The sequence below is a fragment of the Sceloporus occidentalis genome, unplaced genomic scaffold, assembly GCF_023333645.1.
Source record: "Sceloporus occidentalis isolate IW3139 unplaced genomic scaffold, rSceOcc1.0.p SCAF_17, whole genome shotgun sequence".
NCBI classification, from domain to species: Eukaryota; Metazoa; Chordata; class Lepidosauria; order Squamata; family Phrynosomatidae; genus Sceloporus; species Sceloporus occidentalis.
This window is the reverse complement of record NW_028316997.1, coordinates 10,421,480-10,447,935: the sequence shown is the minus strand read 5'-3', so window position 1 is coordinate 10,447,935 and position 26,456 is coordinate 10,421,480. Positions and strand designations below refer to the sequence as shown.

Below are 26,456 nucleotides of genomic sequence, written 5' to 3'. Positions count from 1 at the left end.
CTCTGGCTTTAGCCCCGTATTAACCCCTTAACCGGGGAAAACGAAGAAAAAACGAACACGAAGAATGTCCACGAATATTCGCCCGAAGAGAAGACAGGACCAGGCGAATATTCGCGGAAAACGAAGTTTGTTTTTTTCCCGAAGACGAACACGAAGAGCCCCCTGGTGCCCAAGTCTAGTAATAACCACTTATTTCAACAACAGATCGTAAAATGCATTATTAATGAAAAAAGTAACACTCAAGGGAAAAAAAGCATAGCTACACCTGTAATATTACTAGATAATTCAATAAATGATTTGCTTTTGGACATTACTGATTTACCCTTTTTCTTTTTGTGTTAACATTATTTTTATTTATTTGCTTGTTCCAAATTAATGTCAGCATTAACAGACTTCTTATACAATTAACTCAATTGGACAACCAACAAATTGTTATCAATAGCTTGCATTTTCACAAAATTACCTGCCTTTGAAATTCTTGTGATGCTTAAAATAAAACATTTTTCTAGTATCAGAAGTGCCCCCATTTCACCGGGCTCTAGTTCGGTATTCTGGTTTGAAAAAAGTAATAACATGCATATAGTAGATGCACCAATAAATGCCAAAAAAATTATGACAGATAGTAACTTTCAATGAAGTCATAATAAAATATATCAGCAATCTGAAAAAAACTGGAATCTTGCTCCTTGGTTTCCAGCAGCTTGTTAACCAGACTGCTGCAGTGTCACTACTATGCAAATAAATCTATGCAGCTAGTTTAGCTAACGTGTACATGAGTCTGGGTGGGAGGACAGTACTTCACCAGTGCAGCAGCAATCTGACAGTGTGCTGAGCCTCAAGAAGATCTTAACATCACTGTGAATTTTTCTACATTAGTGTCTTACAGCTTCACTTCCCCTTTAATGTTTAACTGTGATTTGTGACCTCAATGGTTACTGTAAGCCTTAAGAAATTAGGTGTCCTCAGGAATAAGAATAAGAATTAAAGTACCCTGCTACACAAATTACATAAAAAATGTTTTGCTAATCCATATTTCAGGTACTTCTGATTTGCCCACAATCTTGTTGGTAGTGCTTTGATATTCCTATTTGTGGGATATATATGTAGAACGATCTTAAAGAATATATCATGTCTTATTTGTATTTTTAATATTATGAGGACAAAAAAGACACCATGTCCTCCATGTATTTCCTACCTGTGTGATTTTCCAAATGTTTGAGCAGAAGGCACACAGCAGAGAATTTCCATTCATGTGCAGCAGATAAGCAGAATGAGTCCTCACATCCGTGTTTGGGTACTTGATGTGCAGCCTCATTGTGCTTAACTGTGCATGCCTCTCATCCACCCCATGACTTTAAATTTAAGGCAAAAAGGACAACTTTTTCATCCTCTTCTTACGCCAAAAGGAAATGTTTACCATTAACAAGGTCTTCAAGTTTTTCATGTACACTGTTTCTTTTATTTATTCTTGTTAGTATTTGTGCTTGTTTGGATTTTCATTACCATGTTTTCTACAGATGTTATACAACATTTTATGTATACTGATAATAGTTTTAAACATAAGCATTTATGTTATCAAGCGCATATATTGTAAATTAGTATCGAACCTAGACATTGTTATTATTATTATTATTATTATTATTACAGAAACATATTGCCATATGTACACAATGTAACTTATAGGGCATTAACATCAACAGAAGAACTCATTATAAAGCTAAGTCTGATGCCACGTGACGCCACATCTCTGATCATTAAAATATGTTAGGAATGGCTGGGCTGCCAAATAATTTATTTATTAACATTTCATTTTCCAGTGTTTATTTCCTTGACTGGGGACTCTGACCTGAAAATAACCTTCTAGCCTACAAATTGGAGAGTGATTGAGTTAAGGGGAAAATTAATCAATTAATTTTTTATATCACTAAGCGAGCTATGTAAATGATTTTCCCCATTAAAGGTCACTTTAATAGATAATGGTGAACATTTACAATTAACTAGAATGTTCTCGGTTCTTTATAATAATAAAACTATGCTTGAAATACTCTAATAATTGAAACAATTATTTTGCTTATTTGAAGTAACAGCATAACCTTATATAAAAAACAATTCTTAAAAAAAACTCCTCTTAAAGACAAAGTGATGCATAGAATAAGTGCTCTCTATAATAAGTAATGTTTACTAAATGTCAACAAATCAGCAGCAGATCAACAGGTGAATATAACACCTGTTGAAGTTGTACACAAGGATTTGAATTTGATTCTCATTTTAGCTGTTGAATTTATCAGTCTACAATTTACCAAACTACCAACTGAAATAGAAACAAATCAATTAATAAAAAAATTAATCTGTTCACAAAACATTTGAAATTTGGCAGCTAATTTAACAACACTGCAGTGTTTTTAACAGTAGCCCAGTAGCCTGCATTTTATACTCACTGGCCACTTTATTAGGTACACCTTGCTAGTACCGTTTTGGACCCCTTTTGCCCTCAGAACTGCCTTCATTCTTCGTGGCGTACTTTCTACAAGGTGCTAGAAACATTCTTCAGAGATTGTGGTCCATATGGACATGATGGCGTCAAGCAGTTGCTGCAGATTGCATACCTCCCAACATTTCAAAATGTGAAAGAGGGACACTTTTTTTAAAATCTCGAGGAACTCACCGATACAAACAATTGCACTTTACAATGTCGCGCTTGCATCTACACTTAAAATACACTTAGTTTTTGTCAGCCCAGTCATGCATATTAAAAATAACCAACACATTGAATTGAATTTCGATGAGGCTCAGCCAGACATACTACTTCCATGATGCTGGCTGAGCATCATGGGAAGTGCAGCAACAGTAAAGCTGCAGATGCTAGCTGTGAACTAAAATTCCCAAGATTCTCAGACAGCCAGGTGGCCACCATAATGCTGCCTGAGCATAATTGGAGGAGTAGTCCACAGCAGCAGAGATTTTTTTGTTAAATTAAAAAAGGTTATTATTAGCCTCCCTCCCAGGACCCTTACACACTGCATTTACACACACATGCCCATAAACACACATATACACATACACTGCCTTTACACATATACATGTACACTGCCCTTACACACACCTACCCATAAACATACATATACACATACACTGCCTTTACACATATACATGTACACTGCCCTTACACACACACATATACACATACACTGCCCTTACACACACACACACACATATACACATACACTGCCGTTACACACACACACACATATACATGTACACTGCCCTTACACACACATACATGTACACTCCCCTTACACACACATATACATGTATACACTGCCATTACACACACACACATATACATGCACACTGCCCTTACACACACATATACATGTATACTGCCCTTACACACACACACACACACACACACACACACACATATACATGTACACTGCCCTTACACTCACACATATACACATACACTGCCCTTACACACCAGCTAACAAATACTTATACTGCTCTTACACACACCTAAATTTAACACATTTAAAGTTCAGCATTAGAAACATAATATCTGGTATTAATGAATGTCTCACTTCCCAAACAAATGCAACTAATTTTAGTGATATAGTGTTTTTTAAATTTAGTGATGTAACATTTACTTCATTCATAATTTTCTGAGAAATATTAATTTTGATGTGACACAAAAGAAGGCAAAGAAAGGTTTTTGGTATATAAACAAAAATCTGAACATGTTTTGTAATGTTTTTATGTTATTAATCCACCGGATGATAGAATAAAATTACAAATCTGCTAAGATTTATTTGCTTAACATGCACAATTAATGTTTTGTGGAATTGCACTTTTTAATAGAACACCAGGTATTTCTTACATGGCAGCACCGTAAGGCCCCCTGTCTGAGATCAGTTGTAGGAATCATTTCTGTAGTGGAGAAAAGGCTGACAAGTGGTTCCTGTGCAGACTGACAGACATCCTTCCTGTCCCCAGTGGAAGTGTTGCACATTTATCAATACACAATGGAATTGTGTTACAAAAAATACGATAAATGTGTACTGTTAAATGCAAAGGCCTTTAGACCTAAAATGGCTGCTTGCCACCACTAAAGTGCCTGATCTATTTTGAGCTGGTAAAAAAGCCTGACCCCTACTACTGTGCAGGGCTCTTGTATTGTGATGTTGCATATATACCTCACACCCTAAAATGATGTTCCAAAAAAAAAACTTTTTTGTAATTAAAAAGCACTTATTTTTTAGCAACACAAAAAAGGAATTATTAACTTACAGGGACTATGACTTGGATACCTGTGGACATATCTTTGATTCTGGAATTTAACCCTTTCTTATATGTGCATTATTATATGTTGCAATATACATATATGTACAACCATGCCCACTGGATAAATTTACCATGGGTGTGTAAGAAAATTATTTTATTTCCATTAAGTTTACAATTTGGTTTGGAATTCATGAGCAAATAATAGGGGGGCATACATGTGTGTGTGTGCTCTTACCGCTATGTGATCAGGTTCAGAGTTTACCTTATACTACTTTTCCTATGAATAGTGTAACTTGTCCTGAATAACAAATATGCAGGTTTCCCAACATAAAGTATAAATCATTTATATAGTTGTCATCTAAATCTCAACTCTAGCAAAATGAAATTGTCCAGCCTCCCAAAAGGAAAAATGTGCCCTAACCCCAGTAACCAAAGTAAATCAAAATCTGATTTCAGCAAGGTTCACTAAATAATTGTTGGTGAAAAGTCAGAATGCTAGAAACCACTGATAATTCTTGAGGACCTCATATTGGCCTAGAAACCAACATAATACGATTATTGTCAATCATTCTTTGCAGCTATAATATTTTGTGACATTATTATAACTAAAATTGCTGAATAAGGCAAATGAAATAAAAAACAAACAAATTTAGTTAGATAAAGAATTGACTATTTGAAGTTTGTCACAATCCCCTTGGAATGCTATACCTTTTCACATTGGATGTCCATTAATAAAGCTATTTCTATTTCTAAGCTAATATTGAAAGGATCTCCTTTTGTAAGTGAACCACAATAAACTACCGCTAATGGGTTGTCCTGAATAACTAAAATTCTAAATGTTTTGGAGCATAATGTTTCTAATGAAGTGCTTATTATTTGATGGATCTAATACCTGCTAATTTTATCACATGTGCAATTGCATTTTTCAATTTTCTGGTCAGTCTGTGCCTATGTTTTAATTGGGACATCTTTGAACCCAGCTAATTAAATTTATCTCATCAAGGCATACATTTTTTTAAGCTAGACACTCCATGGGTGCTAGTATTTTAACTTATTCCATGCCAATGTTTCTGGAAGATACAGTGCTAATTTTAGCACTTGCTCATAAAAATAAACTTTTCATTTATTTCTTTTATAATTTGTTGGGACTGAATTGTTCTCTTTATTTTGACACTGCATAATTATGTTTAAATGTTACCACATTTTTTTTTTAACCATTTCAGTATATTTCAGTTTTTTTCCTTTACCAATCACATTGTGATTAGAAAGCTAGGCTTTATTAAACCTGCAGAGTTCGCAGGAGGGTCTGAAGAGAGGCACCACTACAGAGGCATTCCAGCGACACTGTTTAAGCTTAGGAGGAACGCAATTTAATTGAACTGCTTCCTGCAAATGTTATTGTTTTGAGTGTCTTATATTTTCACCAATTAAGACTGCTATATTCTTGACATATTACACCCAGACAAGTGTGTTTCTGAAAACCCTCTTTACTTAAAACTGTTACATTTATAGCAAGGGGTCCCTGTTACAAATGTAAGAGGGAATTTAGCATTATTCACCATATGCATTTGCCCCCACCCACTGGAGCAGAACATCGGACAATGGAAGAGATATTCAGCTGTGACTCTAGAGCTAAGAATGGGTTATTTCAAAACAGTGTGATCCTGAGAATCTTCCTATTCGTATTGAGACATAGACACATAAATTGACAGCAGATGAGAAACATTTAGCCAATCTTATTTTTGCTGTAAAGACTTACCTCTTAATCAGTCCTTTGTCTTGTATTATAATCAGGATATAATCAGCCATATGTCTATTCCATACAAGCCTAATTTCCCTTGATGTATTAACCTCTATCACTTCTGCTGGAGTGCTGTAACACGTATACACTGCCCTGTCAGTAAATTAAAACTTACTCATATTACCTCTAAGCCACTGACACTCTAGTTTTAGACTCTCTTGTGCTTTATTAGATCTCTTTATGTGTTTAAATGTTTCTATCACATCTCCTCTCTTCTCTCCTCTAAGGTATACATATTGTGTTTCTTTAGTCTTTTCTAATAATTTGTATCTTGCATACCTTTCATCATTTTAGTAACTATTTTGTAGTAGCTCTGGATGGGGTCTCCAAGACTACACAATATTCTCAAGAGATCTGTAAAGTGACATTGCCACCTCTCTCTGCTAATAATGCCTCTAGCTATATCCCTAAATATCATTCTTGCTTTTTCTGCCACTTCCCAATTTCCTCTACTCTGTTATCGCTAACATCACAGCAACCTTAATACTATATCTTACCTTTGGATTTTTATGTCCCAACTGCATTGTTTTACATTTATCAACATTAAACTGAATTAAGGGAAGTTAATCATGTTAATAAACCCACACTGTTTCCGATCTTGTAAACCATTTACAAATCTTCAAATGTTGGGGCGCAAATACATGTGGGAAAAACAAACAAATAACAATAGTGCAATACTGAAATAGCTAAAACATGTAAAAACCTTTTCAGGACAAACAGATCTTTCTTTAATTCAAAGCTTCTAAAACAAATAATACAAAAAATCCAATGGCACAGTTTCACTGTATACATTATAAATATTAAGAAGAGACACATTTACAAACTGTATTGTACACTATAAAAAGTCAGCATACATATTTCTGATCCAAACTTTTAAAAATGAAATACCACAGAATTAAGTACCTCTAAACATAATACTGTGTGGTCTGTGAAATGAAATTCATGTGGACAAGGCAAAACCTTACTCATATTAACTATTTCAGCTGTGTATTTCACCTATAATTTCATTCATTCAGTCTAAAAGCAGACTAAGCTTCCTCCATTGCTTGCCAAGAAAAAAGCAGAGTGCTGCCAGCAGTGTCACATGCAGTTAATTAAGGAACAGACTGGCCTGGATTAAGTCAGACACTTGCATGGACTTTACAGAAGCTTAAAGTTATTTAGCAAAATCTGTGACTGTGCCAAACTGACAATAGTAAAATTTCATGTTCCTGCATTACTTAATGGTGGACATAGAAGCATTGAGGGATACTTTTAAACAAAATGTATGTCTTATTTTAAAATCACATTCTTATGTAACATTTGCTTATGTAATCACATTATGTAGTAGATTATTTAAGATAATTAATAGTACGCTTATTTGACTGCCCAATAGGAACGACTTTATTGGTCGCCGGCAGGGGCCTCCTCTAGCATCAACCAATTGGTTGATGCCAGAGGAGGCCCCTACTGGCGACCAATAGAGTCGCCTATAGGGCGACCCAAAGAATTCCCAGGTATGTATGTTTAGGGAACTTCTCAAAGAGATTGTATCTAGTGAAAAATATTATCATAGAATTAAGAAAGAAGTATACATCTCTTTCCATGCAATAAGAGATATTGATACAAATGACAGTTTGAAATTACATTATCACATACTGGTAAGAAGAAAGGTAGCTTACATTTTAGTGTATGCACTGAAGCTACAATATATAAATAAATACATTATACAAAATATATAAATATCATAAAAATGGTTCCCTTACACAAAAATATCATCAATGACACAACTAAACAAAATATTGAACTGATAATAAAGGAAACAGAGCCTGGGATATTATCCCTAGGTATTGTAGCAAGGTATTTACACAACAGTAACTTACATTGTCTCTATTATTCAAATACAATATACACTAAAAGTTAGAATGAAAAATTAATTAAAATCTTAAAATCCAGTGTTGCATTATTTTTGTTTCCATAGAAACGTAAAGCCTAATTATTTGTTTTCTTTGCCTTGTAAATATTTTGTTAGATTAAGCTCACTAAATGTTGGCAACATTTAAACTTGCTTACCAGTAATTGTATTTTAACAAAGAAGTTCATTAAAATGCCAAGTGTGTAGCACAACTGCTGTTGTTTACATATTTGAAAGCAAGTAATTTCAGTGTTTTGACTACCTTGGCTATGATATTGTATGACTCTTGGAAGTCCTGTTCTGCAATATTACTAGAGTATGTTATACCCTGTTATACATTGGTGATTGGTGAATTAATTTGGAGTAAAACAGACCATGAACATTACTACGTAGAGAGATTTGCAAGTAAAATAAATGTAAAGGTGGTACAAGGGTTAGGAGGTTGTTCATTAAACATAGGAACACTAATTCAGATTTGGTGCATAAATGCACCATCATATTTTTTTTGTCTAAAATATAATTTCTTTAGAGATACTGAAAAACTACATTCCTCCCATCTTGATACAGTTTTCCCCAAAACTTTTTCTGTACTTTTCACCTCCTTGCCCTATTTATCCTAACAAATCTCCCAATCCCTCCCAGAGACATTGAATAATTTTATCACCTCCAGTTTAAATGGTGCAACAGTGTATATTCCGACAAAGCATTAATGTACTTATGCAATCTTAGTGTCTCTTGGATAAGGGGCCACCCCTTTCTTTCTGTTATCTGCTATTCCTTTGGAAAAATGTTGTTTACCAGGAATCCACTAGATTTGTTTTACCTATGAATACACAAAAATAATATTAGCCATGGATAACAGAATGCAGCAGGAAATATTGGCATGTCAGCTGTCGTGGGCTGCAACAGACAAAAGTATACTTTCATCTTTAATTGCTGAAGGTTTTTACAGCACATAAACATAAAAATCACATCAAATTAGCCTTTTGAGGTATTCTTCACAATACTATTATCCAGCTTTTCATCATTTTTCACTTGTTCAAGCTTGATGCTCATTGTGAATCTATTATTATTCTTTGTATTTCTGGTTTTATATAACAATTTCTACATTTCTTGTCATTCATTGACTATATTTCAGTAATTGCTTCGGTTCTCAGTTATGGTGAGGGAAATGAACACATATCTGTCCTAACAAAGTTGTTTATTTAGCTCTGAAATAAGAGCGGCCAAACAATATTCATGCTTATAGTCAAAGGTTTATGTTTCATCGTGTAGTCATTGCTGTTTTTGGATACAATGACTGTAGGATGATTTTCTGTGCAAGAGAAACACAGAGGTAATTGGACATAATTTATCTGAATTAACAGAATATTTTAATGTTTCTGCAGACAATCTTTGCCTCACATTAAATTCCTTTAAAATGACACCATGTTGGCAGCACATTTCTACCTTGTACTCACTAGCCGTCTCCCTTACACCCTAGGGGCCCTTATCAGGAAAACATCAAATGGTGTCCAGAGGTTACATAGTTAGAAAAAAGACATGCGTCCATCAAGTTCAGCCTTTCCCATATCTGTTTATTTTTTGCTGTTGATCCAAAGAAGGCAAGAAAACTCAGTTATGGCTCTTTCCAATTTTGCACAAACTAGGGGGAAAAATTAGACTAAATCTCCCTTCTTCCAGTCTTAATGCGTGACCATGTATCCTATGCATAGTCCTGTTTATGAATAGATTTCCACACAATGGTTTGTATAGGCCCCGAATATATTTATATAATGCTATGATATTCAATTTATATAATTTATTGCAACAAATATAACAGCACCTACATCAACATAACTGACCATGATGACCACATAGTCCTCACTATAACCCATCCATTGAAGAGTTACCGGTCCACAGGCTGTATCCGAAATTAATACAAAAGTAAAAGTCACCAGTCTGCTGTTCTCTTTCACACATATAAATATATATTTATATCTGTATGTCTCTATATATATATATATAGATAGATAGATATAGATATAGATCTATATATATAGTGTTAGTTGATATAGTTAATACAAATATTTAGTATAACACATAATACCAGCTACAGGCCATACTGAGATAGCACCTAAATCTCTTTATTTTCGTCTTTACTTGATCAGGTAAACCTTTAAACATCTGAATTATGACTAGCCTTTTATGTATATATTTTTTTTTCTTTTGTCACATTGCATGGTTACACTGCCATTTTATTTTGCTGCAGTTTTATCTCTCAGTGACAAGATATGTCTGAAGGGAGACATGATACATGGCATTACGATTTATGTTGAGTGTAAAACTCTTGTCTTTTGACTGCTACCATCAATAGCATGCTGTGATCTTGTGACCCTTTTTTTCTGAGATGTTCCTTGTAATCTTCCTTTTTCAAAACAACCGGGCAAGCTTTAGTACCAGGCGAACAATTAAATATATTTATATTCTGAAATGCCACAATATTCCATTATGAAGGTCAAGGGCTTATTTTAACATGCAGAAGTGTTTTTAGTCCTTTGTCCTGTAACATCTATTTGGTTTCTGGTAATCAGGGACCTCATCATGTTATGACAAGAGCCATTTAACCCTGGCTATATAATGTTTCAGTAGATTAGAGAACCAAAGCAAATGAATTACATATTGTAATACTATCTAGATATTCAGAATTCAACAAAGGGGAACACCGACATTGATAAAGTAATATATGCTTTTTACTACTAAAGACATATACTTATGAAATATATACTACAATATTCTAGCCATTTTTTTGTAAATGTTGCATTCAAGTGATTTTAGCAATTCTTTTATAGGCTTGCTTGTTATTTGTGTAATTGATTTGTAAATGCACAAAAGACAAATTAAAACCATATAATAACCTGTTTTAAGTATTCTTAAAGTGGTGCCATTAGGGTTGCCATTTCACATACAACTAGTCTTTGGATGTTACCCCAATCTTTCATCTGATACCAGAATTGCTTTAATGTACAGAGCCTCTGCTATATATTACTAGGCCTCCCTTATAAACTATTTATATGTTCAAATATATGTCTTATAGTATAAAAAACAATGATTAATCACACTATTAGACATATTAATGAAGTATACTTTTACTTTTTAGTATATTGATGGCAATACAAAGATCTGTGTGGGCTCACATCATACATTTTAAATTATCCATAATTCCAGTACTAAAAAGTTAAGCAAACCTTTCAATAAGTTAAGCAAACCTATCAATAATAGAAAGACAGTTGAGGTGGTAGGAACTTAATGTGTACAATATCACACTGAAAATAAATCAATCTTAAGTACTGACAGAACATTAGCATTCCTACAATTCCATGAGCGAAATCGTACCAAAATAGTATACATAAAGAAAATGATTATTGGTTCCTCTTACTTCTAGTTATGCAACAATTTGTACAAATACAAAATTGCCAATTGTCCTTATTGATGCTTACTTAAAATACAATGAAATTACAAAGCCACAATATTCAAACCATTACCATTTCTAACATCATGTTTTGTTACGTTTTGTTTTGTTACATTTGCTATGTTATGGATGGATTGAGGGTGGGTGCCTTAGGCAACCAAGCCTGCCTAAACCTTAACTCAAAAAAGGTAACATTGCCAGCACTCAAAACCAAACTTACAAATGTATAATGTCATTAGTACTATATTTCATTAAATGACCATAGCACACAAACTCATTTTGACCAGGCTGTTTTTTTACTTTTTGTACCCTTTGGGACCAAGGCTGTTTTAACACTTTTTGGACTTCATTCTTACATTTTACTGGAACTGGATGGTCCCTGTGATGGTGACATCACTGCATAATTATTTTTAAATGTTACCACTTTTAAAAATATTTTTTTTACCTATTTTCCATATTTTTTTATTTTTTTAAAAATATTTTATTAATCACATTGTGATTAGAAAGCTGGGCTCCATTGACTTGCATGGTTGGATGCAGTACCTGTATTCAACCTGCAGAGTTCTCAAGAGGATCTGGAGACCCTCTAGCGAACTTTCCCAACTTTGTTATTTATTGCAGCCATCTTGCGAGTGGCAAAATCATTCGCAGTGGTGGTTGTGACGGCGCATCCTGGGTTATGTGTTCGGTGTCTCCGAATGCCTCGCTATCGAGGCATTTCAGTGACACCATTGAATGTTGATCGCCTCCTAAACTCTTTTGAAATGGGCGTCCTCTGCCATACAGTGGAGGGGCCCCTGATGCCTATCTCAGTGTTGCTGAATGCCTTGATATCGAGGCATTACAGCAACACCTTTTAAGCGAAGAAAGTGATCATAGATTACCTGACCCTTTGTGTCTGATATGCCTGGGCCGTCATTGGGCGTTAAGGGGTTAAGAGCTTTAAAGAATGTTGGTGACTTCTATGTAAGTAGGCTTACAAGGTTAAAAATTGGAACATGTTATGTCTGCACGCATTCCATATTTTTTTGAGTGGAAGAAAGACATGAACAATATCCAAATATCCAGGGCTCAATTCCAAACCTACACATTCATAATTTCAATAAACATGCAGCTTTAGTACTTTTAATGTTTTGGCTAAACCACATAAGCTGAACTTAAACGTAACCTCAACATTTGACAATAAATGTGTGACAGACAGAAGGAATCAGTGTTGATCCTATTTGGTAAGAGCCAGCAGCAGTTTTCATCAGAGAATGCAGACACACAGAAATTTTAAAACTCATTTTATGGTTTTGTAAATGCTCAGTAATGTATTCTGCACAGAGACTTTAAACATTCTCAGAAAACTAGGCAACCATTAACCCAAATGCCCCTGCTTACTCTATTCCTTGTGTAATTTTGTTCCAACATAACAGACCAACATTTTATTGATCGAATGGAGCCTGAGCATTTTGCCGTATCTAGAACCAAAATATTTTTTGAATAGAAAATTCATTTTCTGAATTGAAGAAAATAGAAGAAAAGCTGTATAAATCCCGTTTCTATGTAAACATTGACCATTACTAAGTACTAACATCAAACTTGCATGTCCTTGTATGTAACTCACTAAATTTAAGGTTTCACACCCTCATGATGAATTCACAGATTAGTGAATCTACTAGTTTGGCAAGTTTTAGCATGTGAGGGTAATCAACTTTTGGTCAATAGACTCTAGAATGTTTGGTGGCTATGCGTGTATTCCAATATTTTACAGTCCTAAACATCACTATAGTGTGCAAGTTAAATTGTATAATAAAATACTTATGTTTACATAACTATTTCCCCATTGGCTTCTCTGATTTGAAGCCACTTTTTTGAATGATTTTTTAAATGATTTTGAAGCATTTATCGCATCATTGTATCCAGAGAATGCTTTGCTTTAATATCTGATTTGCCACAGTTCAGATTAGAACTAGGGTGAATTGAAACGGAAATTGTACTTTTTAAATATATGTAATACGTACATAGTACTTACCACCTAAGTGCCTAAATAAGGAAAATATTTGATGTTAAAATTTTATATAATGAATTATATAGAAATAATCTGAAACCTATCCCTTGTTTTTTTGGCTATAATTTTCTTAACATAAGGCAGTTATTTTCCTAGCAGACAGTAATAAGTATAATCCGTATGGAATAGTCATACTCCAGATATGTGTGTTTTTGGAGCGCAGAGAAGATTGCATTTTCATCCTGCAGCTCTTTATTTTCTTAAGTTTAGTTTCTTAAGATTTGTTTCTAATACTTTTCTTGGGTATGACATACTCAAAAAAGTGGAACCAAATGTAAATAAATTAGTATCACTTTCTTAAAATGAAGAAAAATTGACATATCCATCATATCCAACATAATCATTATGGAGAAATTGGAAAAAAAATATACCACTGTATAGAAAATATTATTATTATTATCCTTTATTTATATAGCACCAACAGAGATAAAAAGAAAGTGGAACCTAATACCTTTTATGTAAAAATCTGCAATATTGCCAGTCTCTCATATAATTATTTCATAGTTTCTTGTTTATAACTGCTGTAAAATTGAGAGATAGCCCCTTAGACACTTGTCTTGAGTATTGTCTGTACTGGTTGCTGTGCATACACAAGTTCATTCCAAACAGTCAGAGGACACGTTGACAATGTATATCACCTGTTGTCTCTGTAAGTCAAATGGTTATGTTACATACTACTTTTTATGTCCTGTCCACCCATTGTACAGCACTACGGAATTTGATGGAGCCATATAAAACAATAATAATAATAATAATCATAATAATATGTGCAAAATCAGGTTTTGTACCAAACTAAAAATCTGTAAATGTCCTGATTCACAGGTCACAAAGTCTACAGATGACTGTGCCAGTTATGCTCATTTTGTTCTGAAGAATGAAAATTATAGTACATATATCAATTATATCAGACTTTGAGATAAGGCAGGAAATGCACAAACAGTTAAAAAACATGGAATGCCTGAATTGTGTGCAGTCAATCAGTGTCTGTTTCTCTACATAATTACACATTCTTTTGACTGTTCTAACAGTTAATGTAGTGTATATTTATACATACTTTCTGCATAAGAAATAAAAGGGAACATGCTCATCCTACATAATTAAATTCACTTGTTAATTAATTAATGGGCATATTAATTCATTAACTAAAGGACATAGTAGCTGATTATGCAAATGAAAGTTATATTTTCCAATTTTCCAATGCCAATTAAGTAGGCTTCATTTTGCAGATTAAAAAAATAATAATCATACTGAAACATCAAGCTCAAATTAGATGTAAATGGTATCCAAGAATTAAATGAAATAAAAATATATTACCAATTCTCATTTTAACTGGTTGGTATATAAATTTAAGACTGTATCATAACATAAATGGATTTGTTATAAATCTTTTTTTTTGCTAAGCCAATCTTATTTTAAGGATTGAAGAAAACACTAATCCGTAAAGTGTAGCTTTTCTGAAAAGCAATGTATTGTGTCTTTACAGGTGGTGTGTGCATTGCCCAATCAGTGAAAATCCCAAGAGAGCCCAAAGACGAAGATTTTAATAAAATCATTAAACGCCTGCTAGAAACCCCTCAAGCTCGTGCAATAATAATTTTTGCAAATGAAGATGATATAAGGTGATGCATTTTTGTATTGTGTGTGGCATATCTGATCTTTTGCAATAGCGAGAGGATCCTGGAAGCATCTTCCTGTCTTATTAGATTTTGTATTACTATGCAGCACTGATCCTTGTGAGATTGAAGTATAAGAATTTTCAATTGCATTTAGACACAACACTGTCCTGTGGTTCCACAGAGACCATAGAACTGTCTTGCTGTAACTGTAGAAGATCATATGGATTAAGACACGAGATTGAACAAGATAAATGAAATCAGAATGATAGACAATGTTTTGTGTATAAGGGTTAAAGGGAAACAAATTAACATGAACTTCAGACAACAATAGGAGTTAGCATCTTTAAGGAAGCAAGGGTCAGGGTGACAGAATGATTGACTAATTGTCCCCTGTCCGGATGTTTAGCGCATGCGGATAATGCCTGATGGATAGAATCTATTAGTTTTTTCTTTCTTTCTTTTTGTGTGTTGCAGACGCATTCTAGAAGCAGCCAAAAAAACCAATCAAACTGGACACTTTCTGTGGATTGGTTCAGACAGCTGGGGGTCTAAAATATCACCTGTGTTCCAGCTAGAAGACATAGCGGAAGGGGCTGTCACAATACTGCCAAAAAGAGCATCAATAGATGGTATTAACACCATATACATGCATATGATTTTGTTCAGTTTTTTACGTTTTAGCACTTTTTTCTTTGCAATGATCTATATGATGTATATTAATAATCATTACTGTTTTTATAAAATAGGTTTTGATAGATATTTTAGAAGCCGGTCCTTAGCCAATAACCGAAGGAATGTATGGTTTGCAGAGTTTTGGGAAGAAAATTTTGGATGCAAGTTGGGATCACATGGCAAACGAAACAGTCACTTCAAGAAATGCACAGGTAAATCAAAATCTGAGAAACCTTGGTTTGAAAATAAAAAATATTATTTGTAATTTTAAGAGGTAATCTATTAGTTTTTAAGGCTTAAAAGAGACCATGAGCGAGGTATACAATGTTTATTAGGTTTACTATATGCCTCCTTTCCTGAAGTATATTGTTAATGTATGGCACATGCTCTATGTTCTTAATATTTGTATTTGTTATTGTTTCTAATGTCATGGAACAGAGATATGAAAGAGAAAGGAAAACACAGACAATTTTGTAGGTTATAATTCTAGTTTGCTTATAATATACCTGATGGAGCCTTTTATAATGTGCTTTATATATAATGTTTATAATCATAAAACATAGAGACCAAAAATAGCTGTTTTTCAAATTTGTATAGACTCCAGATAACATAGCAAAATGAGGAACAAGCAGAATGGTTATTACCAAGAACTTAATTAATACTCTCTTATCCCTTTAAAATATCACAACTATCTCTTAAATTTATGAATACATAAAAAATGTAAAAATCACCCAATCCACTTGGATAAATAAAAAGGAGAAAACAAAAAGGACCTCTATTAACTAAGTAGAAAAATATGTTTCCCTATTTTCTCTGCCTATACAGTGATAAATTAATACTTAGAGGCATGCCTGGAAACTTTTGGGCTCCGGCTACCCAGACCCTTCCCTTGCGGGACACGGCCAGGGCTGCCCACTGACGTCAGCAGGCGGTCCCGTGACATCGGTAGGAGGTCCCGCTGACATCAGGGTTGTTCCCGCTGATGTCGGGGTTGTTCCCGCTGACATTGGTGGCGTTCCCGCTGATGTCAGTGGGAACAATCCCATATAAAGGGAAAATGGGCGGGGAGCAGGGCGTGTCAAGACCCCACTCCCATGACCCGGAGGATTCGGGTCTTGACCTGGAGAACCGGTGAAGCAGTGCTCAACCAGAAGTCTCCAGGTCAAATCCAGAGAGTTCCCAGGTATGCTTAGGGGCCTCGAGCTCAGGCTGATGGGGTGGATTAATTTATAGTGAGATACCCTTTTAAAAATTCAGACCTCATCTCATATTTCCCTTTTACCTTTCTTTTTGTACCCGGTGGCATGGGGGGGTTAAAAAAATATCACTCTCTGAGCAGGTCTCTTAGAGTCTATACTCTCTAGGGATTATATATTACCCCTACCCAAAAACTCACAGTTTGGGAGTAGACAGGAGTCAATTGTCTTATTGGGGATCTTTGGTAGCCACATGTTTTTAAACAAATGTCCTCGGATCAAACTTGCAATATTATAAGCTCCACTAAATTACATTACTACATACAAGTAAAAATAAATAAAATGATAAAAAAAAACAAAAAAACACCCTATTAACCTGGGGGTGACAACTGACCCTTCTCTCACTCTGTACACGGTGGGGTGTAATTAATGTACGTGAGGAAATATATGGGCTCAAATACTTCCAAGCTCTGCTAATGGAGATGGGGGTTTGAATAATGCTTAGATCACCTTAAGTTGATGCGTGTGCATGTCAATTTATGAGTTGGACATTTGGACTTTGCAGCAACTTTTTTTGCAGCAATAAATATAATATATATAATAATATAATATATAATAAACACTTGCAGCTTAGTGAATAGATCCTGATATGTACAACCTTATCTAGGTTTAATTTCATATAATCTTCATTAAAGATGCTCAGGTGTTTTGCTTTGCAAGATCTATTTTTCATGAAACAATGAAAAATTGAATACATACTAATAATTGGGTTTGCTGCAATTTCCCAGCATAACATTCTAAACTACCCCTTCAGATTTTCCCCACAATTGATGTTAAAATTGGATCGTAGTTTTCAGGTTGTGTTTTTTTCACATAAGCATTCCCACAACGCTGAAACATAAAACAATTGATTTTTAAAAACAGTGGTCTTACAAAACCTTCACTGACTTTCCAAAGAACCCCTGACATAAATATCACAAAACCCCTGTAAGTCTTTCCTTGTCTTCTTTGCTTTATCAAAAGTGATCTGTGCAATTAATACATTAAACAAATGTATTAATTACAAGGCCCTGCACAGCTCGCATTATAAATACAGTTTGTAATTGATTACATTAGCACACATTTTTTCTTGCTCATTTGCTGCAGTTTTAACCACTTGAATTATTTGGTGCCCAGTGATTCTTTTGTCTTTTCAAAGATGTTTCTTAAATTCATATTTTATACAGGGCCGGCCCAAGGCAAAATGCCGCCTGGGGCGAATTTTAAAATGCCGCCCCCCCCTTTTCTACCCTTCCTCTCCCTCCGTCCCTGCCGCCCCCCCATTATCTACCCTTCCTCTCCCTCTGTCCCCCCCCCCCCCTTGTACTTACCTTTCAGCAGTCCTGCGGCGAGTCTCCCTGTTCGGTCTCAGTGCCGGCTTGTAATGCTGAGCGCCGGAAATCTTCCGGCACTCAGCATTACAAGCCGACCGAACAGGAAGACTCGCCGCAGAGGAGGAAGAGAGGGGCGCCGAACGGGTACTGACAGCTTGGTAAGCGAAAACCACTCGGCACCCCTTTCTCTCTCTTTCGCTTTAAAAAAAAAAGGGGTTGGGGCGGCAAAGTGCCGCCCCTTCAAAAGTGCCGCCTGGAGCGGTTGCCCCACTCGGCTCCATTGTCGGGCCGGCCCTGATTTTATATTAAATTCTACTCATCTGTCCTAACAAAATTATCACATGCTACTAACTTTATCATGACAAAAGGGTTTGCTATTGACATTAGTGTTCCACCTACAGATACTTCAAACTTTTTAGATCACTTCCATGTGGGATACGAACAGATGTACATCAAAATAATCTGTAGTGTGGTTAAAGGCTGTGTTTAAAACAGTAGCAAAATACAAATGATGATTAAGGAATTAAAAAGTGACACCTTGTGATTTTGAGTGCCTGTCTGTTAGTCATGTCCATTTTGAGTGTAAGTAGAAATTAAAATGGAACTGTTTTAGGCCACATTGCAATTAATCACTATAAAGACTTATGTTTTTCTAAAACACAGGAGCCTAAGCTGTATCTATAAACACATCTGAATGCTATTGCACATTCTATATCTTTGAACAATAATGTGAAAAAACTAAAGGCAGACATTTTCACTGATGTTTTGATACAATCTGAGTTTGTTATTTTTTCATTTTGACCAAAATGTAATTTGCTAGAAAATACACAAAACAAAGATAGAAATATTGCAAGATATGGAAAAGAACATTTCAACATTGTTGATATAAAAATACAGTGGAGCATTAAATCTGGAAATATAATATGAATGATATAGGAAACTTTAGTGATTGTGTGTCATATAAAAGTTAGAAACACTAAAAGTAACTTGTAATGTGTTTCAATATTGTTGCATTCAGCAACACAAAAAAAAGTCAGGGGGCTTGTTTGATCACTCCTAGGAGCTTTTAAAAACTTCATTTAAAAGAGACATGCTGCCTCTAACAAGATTGTGGCACCCATTCAAAATAAAAGAGATCCTAGAGGGTCTGTCTACACAGGTACTACAGCCAACCGTGCAGGTCAATGACCAGTTCACTAATCACTATGTGATAAAATAGAATTAATAAATAAAATTATATTTAAAAAAAAAAAATAAATAACAGATGACCAGATTTCAAAATTCCAAGTTGAAAACCTGAGATGTGCATGTCCCAAATTTGACCTTTTAGCCCCTAAAGAACCTGGGTGGGTGATAGCAATGTACTGCTGAACAGATACTGGGGTGTTGCTTGGCAGCAACATATACCAGAAATCTAAAATATTTAAAATACTTGTTTACCAAGTTGCTGACAAAACTGATACAACAGGAAACACTAGAGAATACATAATAAAATACTCTAGCACTTGTCTGTATTACTGCATGGAAGGAGGTCACATATACCATGGTTTCAAATCAAATATGGCATCCGATGTCTTTACCAAGGTTGTTCTCCAGAAGTAGATCCATTTATCTATTAAATATAAATTTATATATCTGTTGTAATCTATTGTTCAGAGACATTTAGTTACATAAATACCTACATTTATTGACCTACTATCCTATAAGATGCATTGGTACATTTGGAGATAAGGCTTCAGAATTTATTTTTTTTCTTTCGATAATGATCATGTGACAATATTGATTGAAAGCACTATAACATTTCCCACCGGTGTCAGCGTGTTGAAAATCAATGCTAGCATAGCAATTATATTTTAATTAAGACATGTTCTGTCTCATAGGGTGACTCCGTTTCAAGCATTGAGCGTCTGGAACATTCACTTTAACTATTTAATGGGTTTATAATACTAACCTTATTTTTAAATCAGGGAGGCACATGTGGTTCTTTGGCTACCAGAGCTCACAAATGCAAAAGTACCCTCCCCGGGTGTATGTTGGTTCCGCATTGAAACCTTCATCCCCCTTTCCTCTCTATGAATAAGGCAGTTGCTCACAAAGACCTTCAGTATCTTCTTCATATAACAAAATACATAATGGTGACATAGAATCTACCCCAAAAACCCACAGAGGTGGAGAACTATTGATCTAGTAGCATCTGTTTGCTGAGGCTGTCAATGTTCAGATCTGGGCTGAGCTCTGCTGCTTCATCTGGTCCCACTGCTGGGTCTGAAGGAGCAGTCGAGCATGGAACATTGATGCAGTGGATTTGCTTTGTCGCTTCCAGAATCAACACACACAAAATACACTCAATAGGATGGGGTAACAATGGAAACATGGCATAAACACAGCATACACTTCACATTCTACAACAATGAATTTGCATATGAGAAAGGACAGCCTATAGAAAGATTCTCATAGCAGAGAATGGTGAGAATACCATTAAAAGCCAATCGAGGGCATACTGTAATACACCATACTAACAACTAATAGGTGGTTCATTCCTGGGAACATGCAGGTTCCAGTTACGCGGAGCCCATTTTAGTTGTGTAGGGGGTCCCACCGATGTCTGTGGGTGGTCAGGCTGATGTTGGCAGGCAGTCTGCTGACATAGGTGGACACTCCTGCTGACATTGGTGGGCAGTCCCGCTGACATCAGTGGGCAGTCCCTCTGAGGTTGTGTGCGAGGCTAGCCTCACGTGCAAGAAAACTGGCAACGGTTGGAGAGGAAGTGGATAGGGAGTGGGGTGTGCTGCAACGCCGATGCCTCAACCTAAAGAAGCAGCACTTTACTCAAAGTCTCTGGGTGAAATCTGGAGAGTTGCCAGGAATGGATATATATGCATACCTTTCTTTGAAAATTGTAAAGATTCTTGTGCCTCTCATACTGATCTTCATGCAAATACTATAACCACATCCATGGTTGTCATTTTTGTTAAATATTTTGTAGAAGTATTTACTGATTATCGCTATCATACGATTCTTCAAGTCATAAATTGTCAGAATAAATGTAACTAATTGGACAATATAAGAGGCAATTGCATATTGGCAATAGACATGATAATATAGAGTATTGTGGAATGAAGCTCCGTTATTAGGGCCACTGTTTGGAATGACATTGGTAATCAATAGTGTAATGAGAAAAGGAAATATACAAAACAGATATTGAATGTCTTCTATTACTTAAAGGATTGGATGTCTTCTACTGCTTAAGCATGCTATTTAAAAAAATAATTTACAATACACTACAGTTTATAATCCATTACTTTACCCTTTTCATTTGCTTTGAAATGACTTCCATGCTTATGTTATGTAAATACACTGTATGCAAAATATTTTTTCCTTTTCCATATAAATTATTCTCAAGTGATTAATGGGTTACTTAACTATTGTTCTACCATGTCAATACAAGAGTAGATTACATATAATCTTACTTTTTCTTTCCTATCTCTTTTACTGTCCCAATAATATCTCTATCCATCAATATGTAGTCTGTGTCCTATTAACATAATATTATGCACAAAACGTCTGTTGATTTGCCACCCACCTTTGCATCTACATCTTAATATTATATACTATTTCTCCTTACTCTTTTCTTTACCACTTCTTCCAATAAGCAAAAAAAACCATACACATCCATTGATCTCTGATATGAGAGCATTTGTATGAACTGAGAATGTGGTAGGGAATGTGTCATCATTTGGCGATTGGTGCTCACATATTGCTGTCACAGTCTGCTAGCATGGTTTTCTGTCCTTCCCTGTGTAAGCTAGAAGGGAAAGGGTTCTCAGGATTTTTAAGTGTTTGCTTTAGAGAACATGAATTTCTAAAACAACTTGCAGGGATTTACCTATTATAATTAGGTATTAAAAACAAATAAAGGGGCAGAACAAAATGAACATGTTTGTGTAAGGTAATTTTAAGTGCATCAGTTGTGCTTTTCGTACTCCTGTTGTGAGTGTCCATTTGGCCAAGTGATGTCATATCAAAATCTCAGCGGTATTCTGGACAGATATGTTCATACATCCAGATTTTCTGTTTCAGTTTGTACTCGTTACTGTCTGTTGACAGTGTTCAGTTCAGCCATTTATCTCAATTTGGCTAATTCGCAATCCTGCTATCTATCTTCTTTGTGGCATATTTGCATATTTGTTACTTAAACTTTTCATTTATCCTCCTATATTCTGATCTGTCTTTCAGTGTTTACATGTGAAACACTCATACAGTCCAAAAATCATACAGTCCCCGCTTTTTAACCTGGGATCCTAGGTATTTCCTGTATTGAAGTCTGTAGGACTTGGCAAGATGGTTTAGGTTGCAATTTGAACCAGCAATAAGAACATTCTTCCCCTCTGGCAGTTATTCCTCCTGGAGGCTCTGTTTGCTGTTGGGAATCTTTGCCTTGCATTTGTTAGTTCGCCCACCTCTGAGTGCATATGAAGAAGTAAACATATAAAAAGCACATTTTGTGAAAACAGCAAATCTTTCTGAAGGCAGAATAAGACCCATCCCTCAATATTTGTTTTCTGATGTTTCATTCATTAGGAGGGACCCTATGGGTGGCTGCTGGGGATTGTAATTTGTTTGGGGAGCTGTTGAAGTGTACTTAAACTTATAGTTGTGGAACAAGTAGACCATAGTCTATCATAAAGGATTTTTCAGGTACTTCTTATTAATTTTAAGAGTCTACCTAAAGTCATGGGTTTCAGATGATTTTGAGAAAGCGACTTTTCAAGGTTTTTGAATTGCTTCACATGCATGGATTTCTGTCTGTTTTTGGCAATTACACGGAGAAGATACCATCACATTCAAAGTGGTAAATTAAGGTGGCCCTTCCAATGTAACACCAAACCATCCATAAAAATATATATTTTTTAAGTTGCAGCCAACTCAGGGCATTTCACTAGGTGAATTACACACTTTACATGGTGGTACATACCCTGGGAGGTACCAGGGTAATACTAACGCACTCAGTGCTTCAGGAGCACTCTCACGCCTTCCACATTACTCTTCTACATTACTTCATTTGGCACATTTTTTTAAGCATATTTATCACCCAAATGAAAAAGAAAAAAGGGAAGAAATTCAATTTGATATGGGAAGCAAACAAATTATAAGAACAATGATTTTATTAGCAAATTTGAGTCATAACAAAGTTAGTATAAAGAATTTCACATCAGTTATTTTGATAGAAACCAAACAAAACAAGGAAATTACAAGAGCATTAATAAATCATCACGTAGCAATAGAACATGCACTCACATGGGCATTAATCTAGCAAACTAAGAACCAATATACAAAACCTGTCCTTAAAAAGGGAAAGTAATATTCTTTCAGTCTATCAATTCATTAATCACAAGTGAAGAATATGGCTAATTTACCCTTTAGTAAATACATGCTTATTTAAGGCAAACTATTATATTACAATTATTCTGTTAAATAACAAATGATCAGAACAACAAACGTTAAAATTATTGAGAAAATAACTGCCATATCATCACAGAGTATGTCCTGTGTATGTTTCACTTTATTAGGAATGGTTATGAAGTGCTAGTTAATATGCTGTCAGTCAGTTTTTTAAATTCAGTTACTGAGACGTTTACACTTCTAAGGACTCAGGCCAAATCAATTTTTTTTCTGCACGTTTACAAGATGTGAAAAAACATCTCAAAATGTGCCAGCCTTTATATAACTGTAATAAAATATATGTTATTTACAATATTCAGGTATGTCATATCAATGACTCTAGTTAAAGAATCTTAAATGTTGGTCTTTTAAAGAAGTAAAATACTAAGAAATTACATTTTAAGTAAAATAACTAAATAAATACAGCAATTTCATTGAAACCTCAGCATCACTGAAGGCTTTACCCAATGTTTGGGCTTCTGTTTTATTGAATTCCATTGCCTTACCTTAAACATATTAGAAAGACTATGATTATCTAAAGTGAAGGCTGTATTTTAGCTGGATATTAAAACAGTGGATAGAACTTCTATATTGTGGTAATTTCTGAAAAAAAATATTTCTGAGGGGCTTTCAGAAATCCTTATTATCGAAATCCTTATTATCGGTGACCTTTTCAGGACAACTTCAGAAATGTGTATTTTACCAGATTCTTAAAAGAGTAAAGAATACTTTGAGTACATTTTATGCTGCCATGTTTTATTTTAATACAACTCTTTGCCTTACCAATAAATAAAGTGCTTGACTGAAATAGAATATTGGATAGAATTATTTAATAATATGCTTGTTGTTACCTTTCCTTCAAGTCACTCCAACATATTTGTTTTTATTTTCTAAGCAGGGTTTAGGTTACTTGACTGAGAAGGTGGTAGATTAGTGGAACAACCTCCCCGAAGAATAATAATTCATGGTGACATTTTTGGTATTACTGCACGTGTTGGGCTCTGGTCCCAATATTTTTTGTTTACAATAGGGACAAACCCTGCATTTTAAAGATTGGAAATAATATGATACATAGTTCCTAATAGTTCCTAATATCACTGTGGCTCATGGTATAATGTAATGGGCCGGGACCCACTGAGAGAGCCCTGGTATAGCTAGTATAATGTGAAAGGGAGGGGCGCTATTATATTTTGCCCAGGGTCTTGAAAAGACACCGCCATTTCATCATGTGATTGTCTTAAACTTGGCATTCATCAATAACTTGTCCTGGAGGGAAAAAATATAGGTTTTTCAAGGTAAAGTAAGCTGTTCATCAGGTTGTCCCCTAAAGATAACTACAGTTAAAATAAAAAGTGATCAGTGCAATAATAGAAAAGGCTCTATATATGAACTTTGAAGTCAGCATATTGAAACAAAAGATGCCTTTGGCATTAAAACCAACGCACCCTATCCATCCACACACAGTTTATTGCTTTTGTGGTTACCATAGTAACACTGAATTCCAAACAGACAGAATTTGTGCATTAGAGTCACCATAGGTATACTGTTATTCTCTTCAATGGCATTAACTGCCTCTATAAACACAATGTTTGTATTTTGTATAATGTTAACCATTTCTTTTATTTTTGCAATTAATCTAAATTATTCATTTAAATTTAAACTGTGTTCTATTGTATTAAACTTATTTAATTATGGTTAAATTAATGTATGTATTCTAAAGTATGATCAAAGCTGATTTAAAATATACATATTTTTTATGAATGCCTATGGAGCCATGGCTTAGAACCAGTTTATTGTGTGTGGGGATAGTAAGAGCTATTGTCAGGACTCGGGTGATCAGGTCGGGTAGGAGCCCATGCTCAAGGGATACTTGGGGTTCAGTATGTTACCCACGGTGCAAACAAAGACACCACAAGCAGAATTCCAGGTAATGTAGTGTATTTTATATATAACAGGGCCAGCAAATAAGGGTAATACAGTCAAAGCAAGAAACTGGACGTATGGCAAAATAAATACCGGTAATAAGTCTTTTGACAGGGAGCCCGCTTGGAAGGGCACGGAAAGGCACACAGCCCACTTGGAAGGACACAAAGCAGGGAGTCCACTTGGAGGGACACAAAGCAGGGAGTCCACTTGGAAGGACACAATAGCAGGGAGTCCACTTGGAAGGACACAATAGCAGGGAGTCCACTTGGAAGGACACAATAGCAGGGAGTCCACTTGGAAGGACACAATAGCAGGGAGTCCATTTGGAAGGACACAATAGCAGGGAGTCCACTTGGAAGGACACAATAGCAGGGAGTCCACTTGGAAGGACACAACAGCAGGGAGTCCACTTGGAAGGTCACAATAGCAGGGAGTCCACTTGGAAGGTCACAATAGCAGGGAGTCCACTTGGAAGGACACAATAGCAGGGAGTCCACTTGGAAGGACACAATAGCAGGGAGTCCACTTGGAAGGACACAATAGCAGGGAGTCCACGTGGAAGGACACAATAGCAGGGAACCAGGAACAGTACAGGTGCAGAGCCACAGCAGAAAGGTCCATAGACTACAATACAAAGGCCCTGACGGAAGGACTGTATAGTTTCTATATAACGTCGGCAAGGACGTCAGATATCATTGTAGAGGGCTATATTTGAAACCATAGAAAAGAAATACCCTTCCATATTACACTGGTA

General features: G+C 35.3%; 1 protein-coding gene across 1 annotated transcript in view; it reads left to right on the top strand.

Annotated features, from left to right (window-relative positions):
* The window catches only part of LOC149302832 (metabotropic glutamate receptor 8-like), a 300,096-nt gene that overhangs the window by 127,841 nt on the left and 145,799 nt on the right, over positions 1-26,456 (top strand). The window contains exons 2-4 of the mRNA XM_089481946.1: positions 14,961-15,096; positions 15,568-15,722; positions 15,840-15,977. Coding sequence (XP_089338072.1) covers positions 14,961-15,096; positions 15,568-15,722; positions 15,840-15,977 — 429 coding nt within the window. The remainder of the gene's footprint in view (positions 1-14,960; positions 15,097-15,567; positions 15,723-15,839; positions 15,978-26,456) is intronic.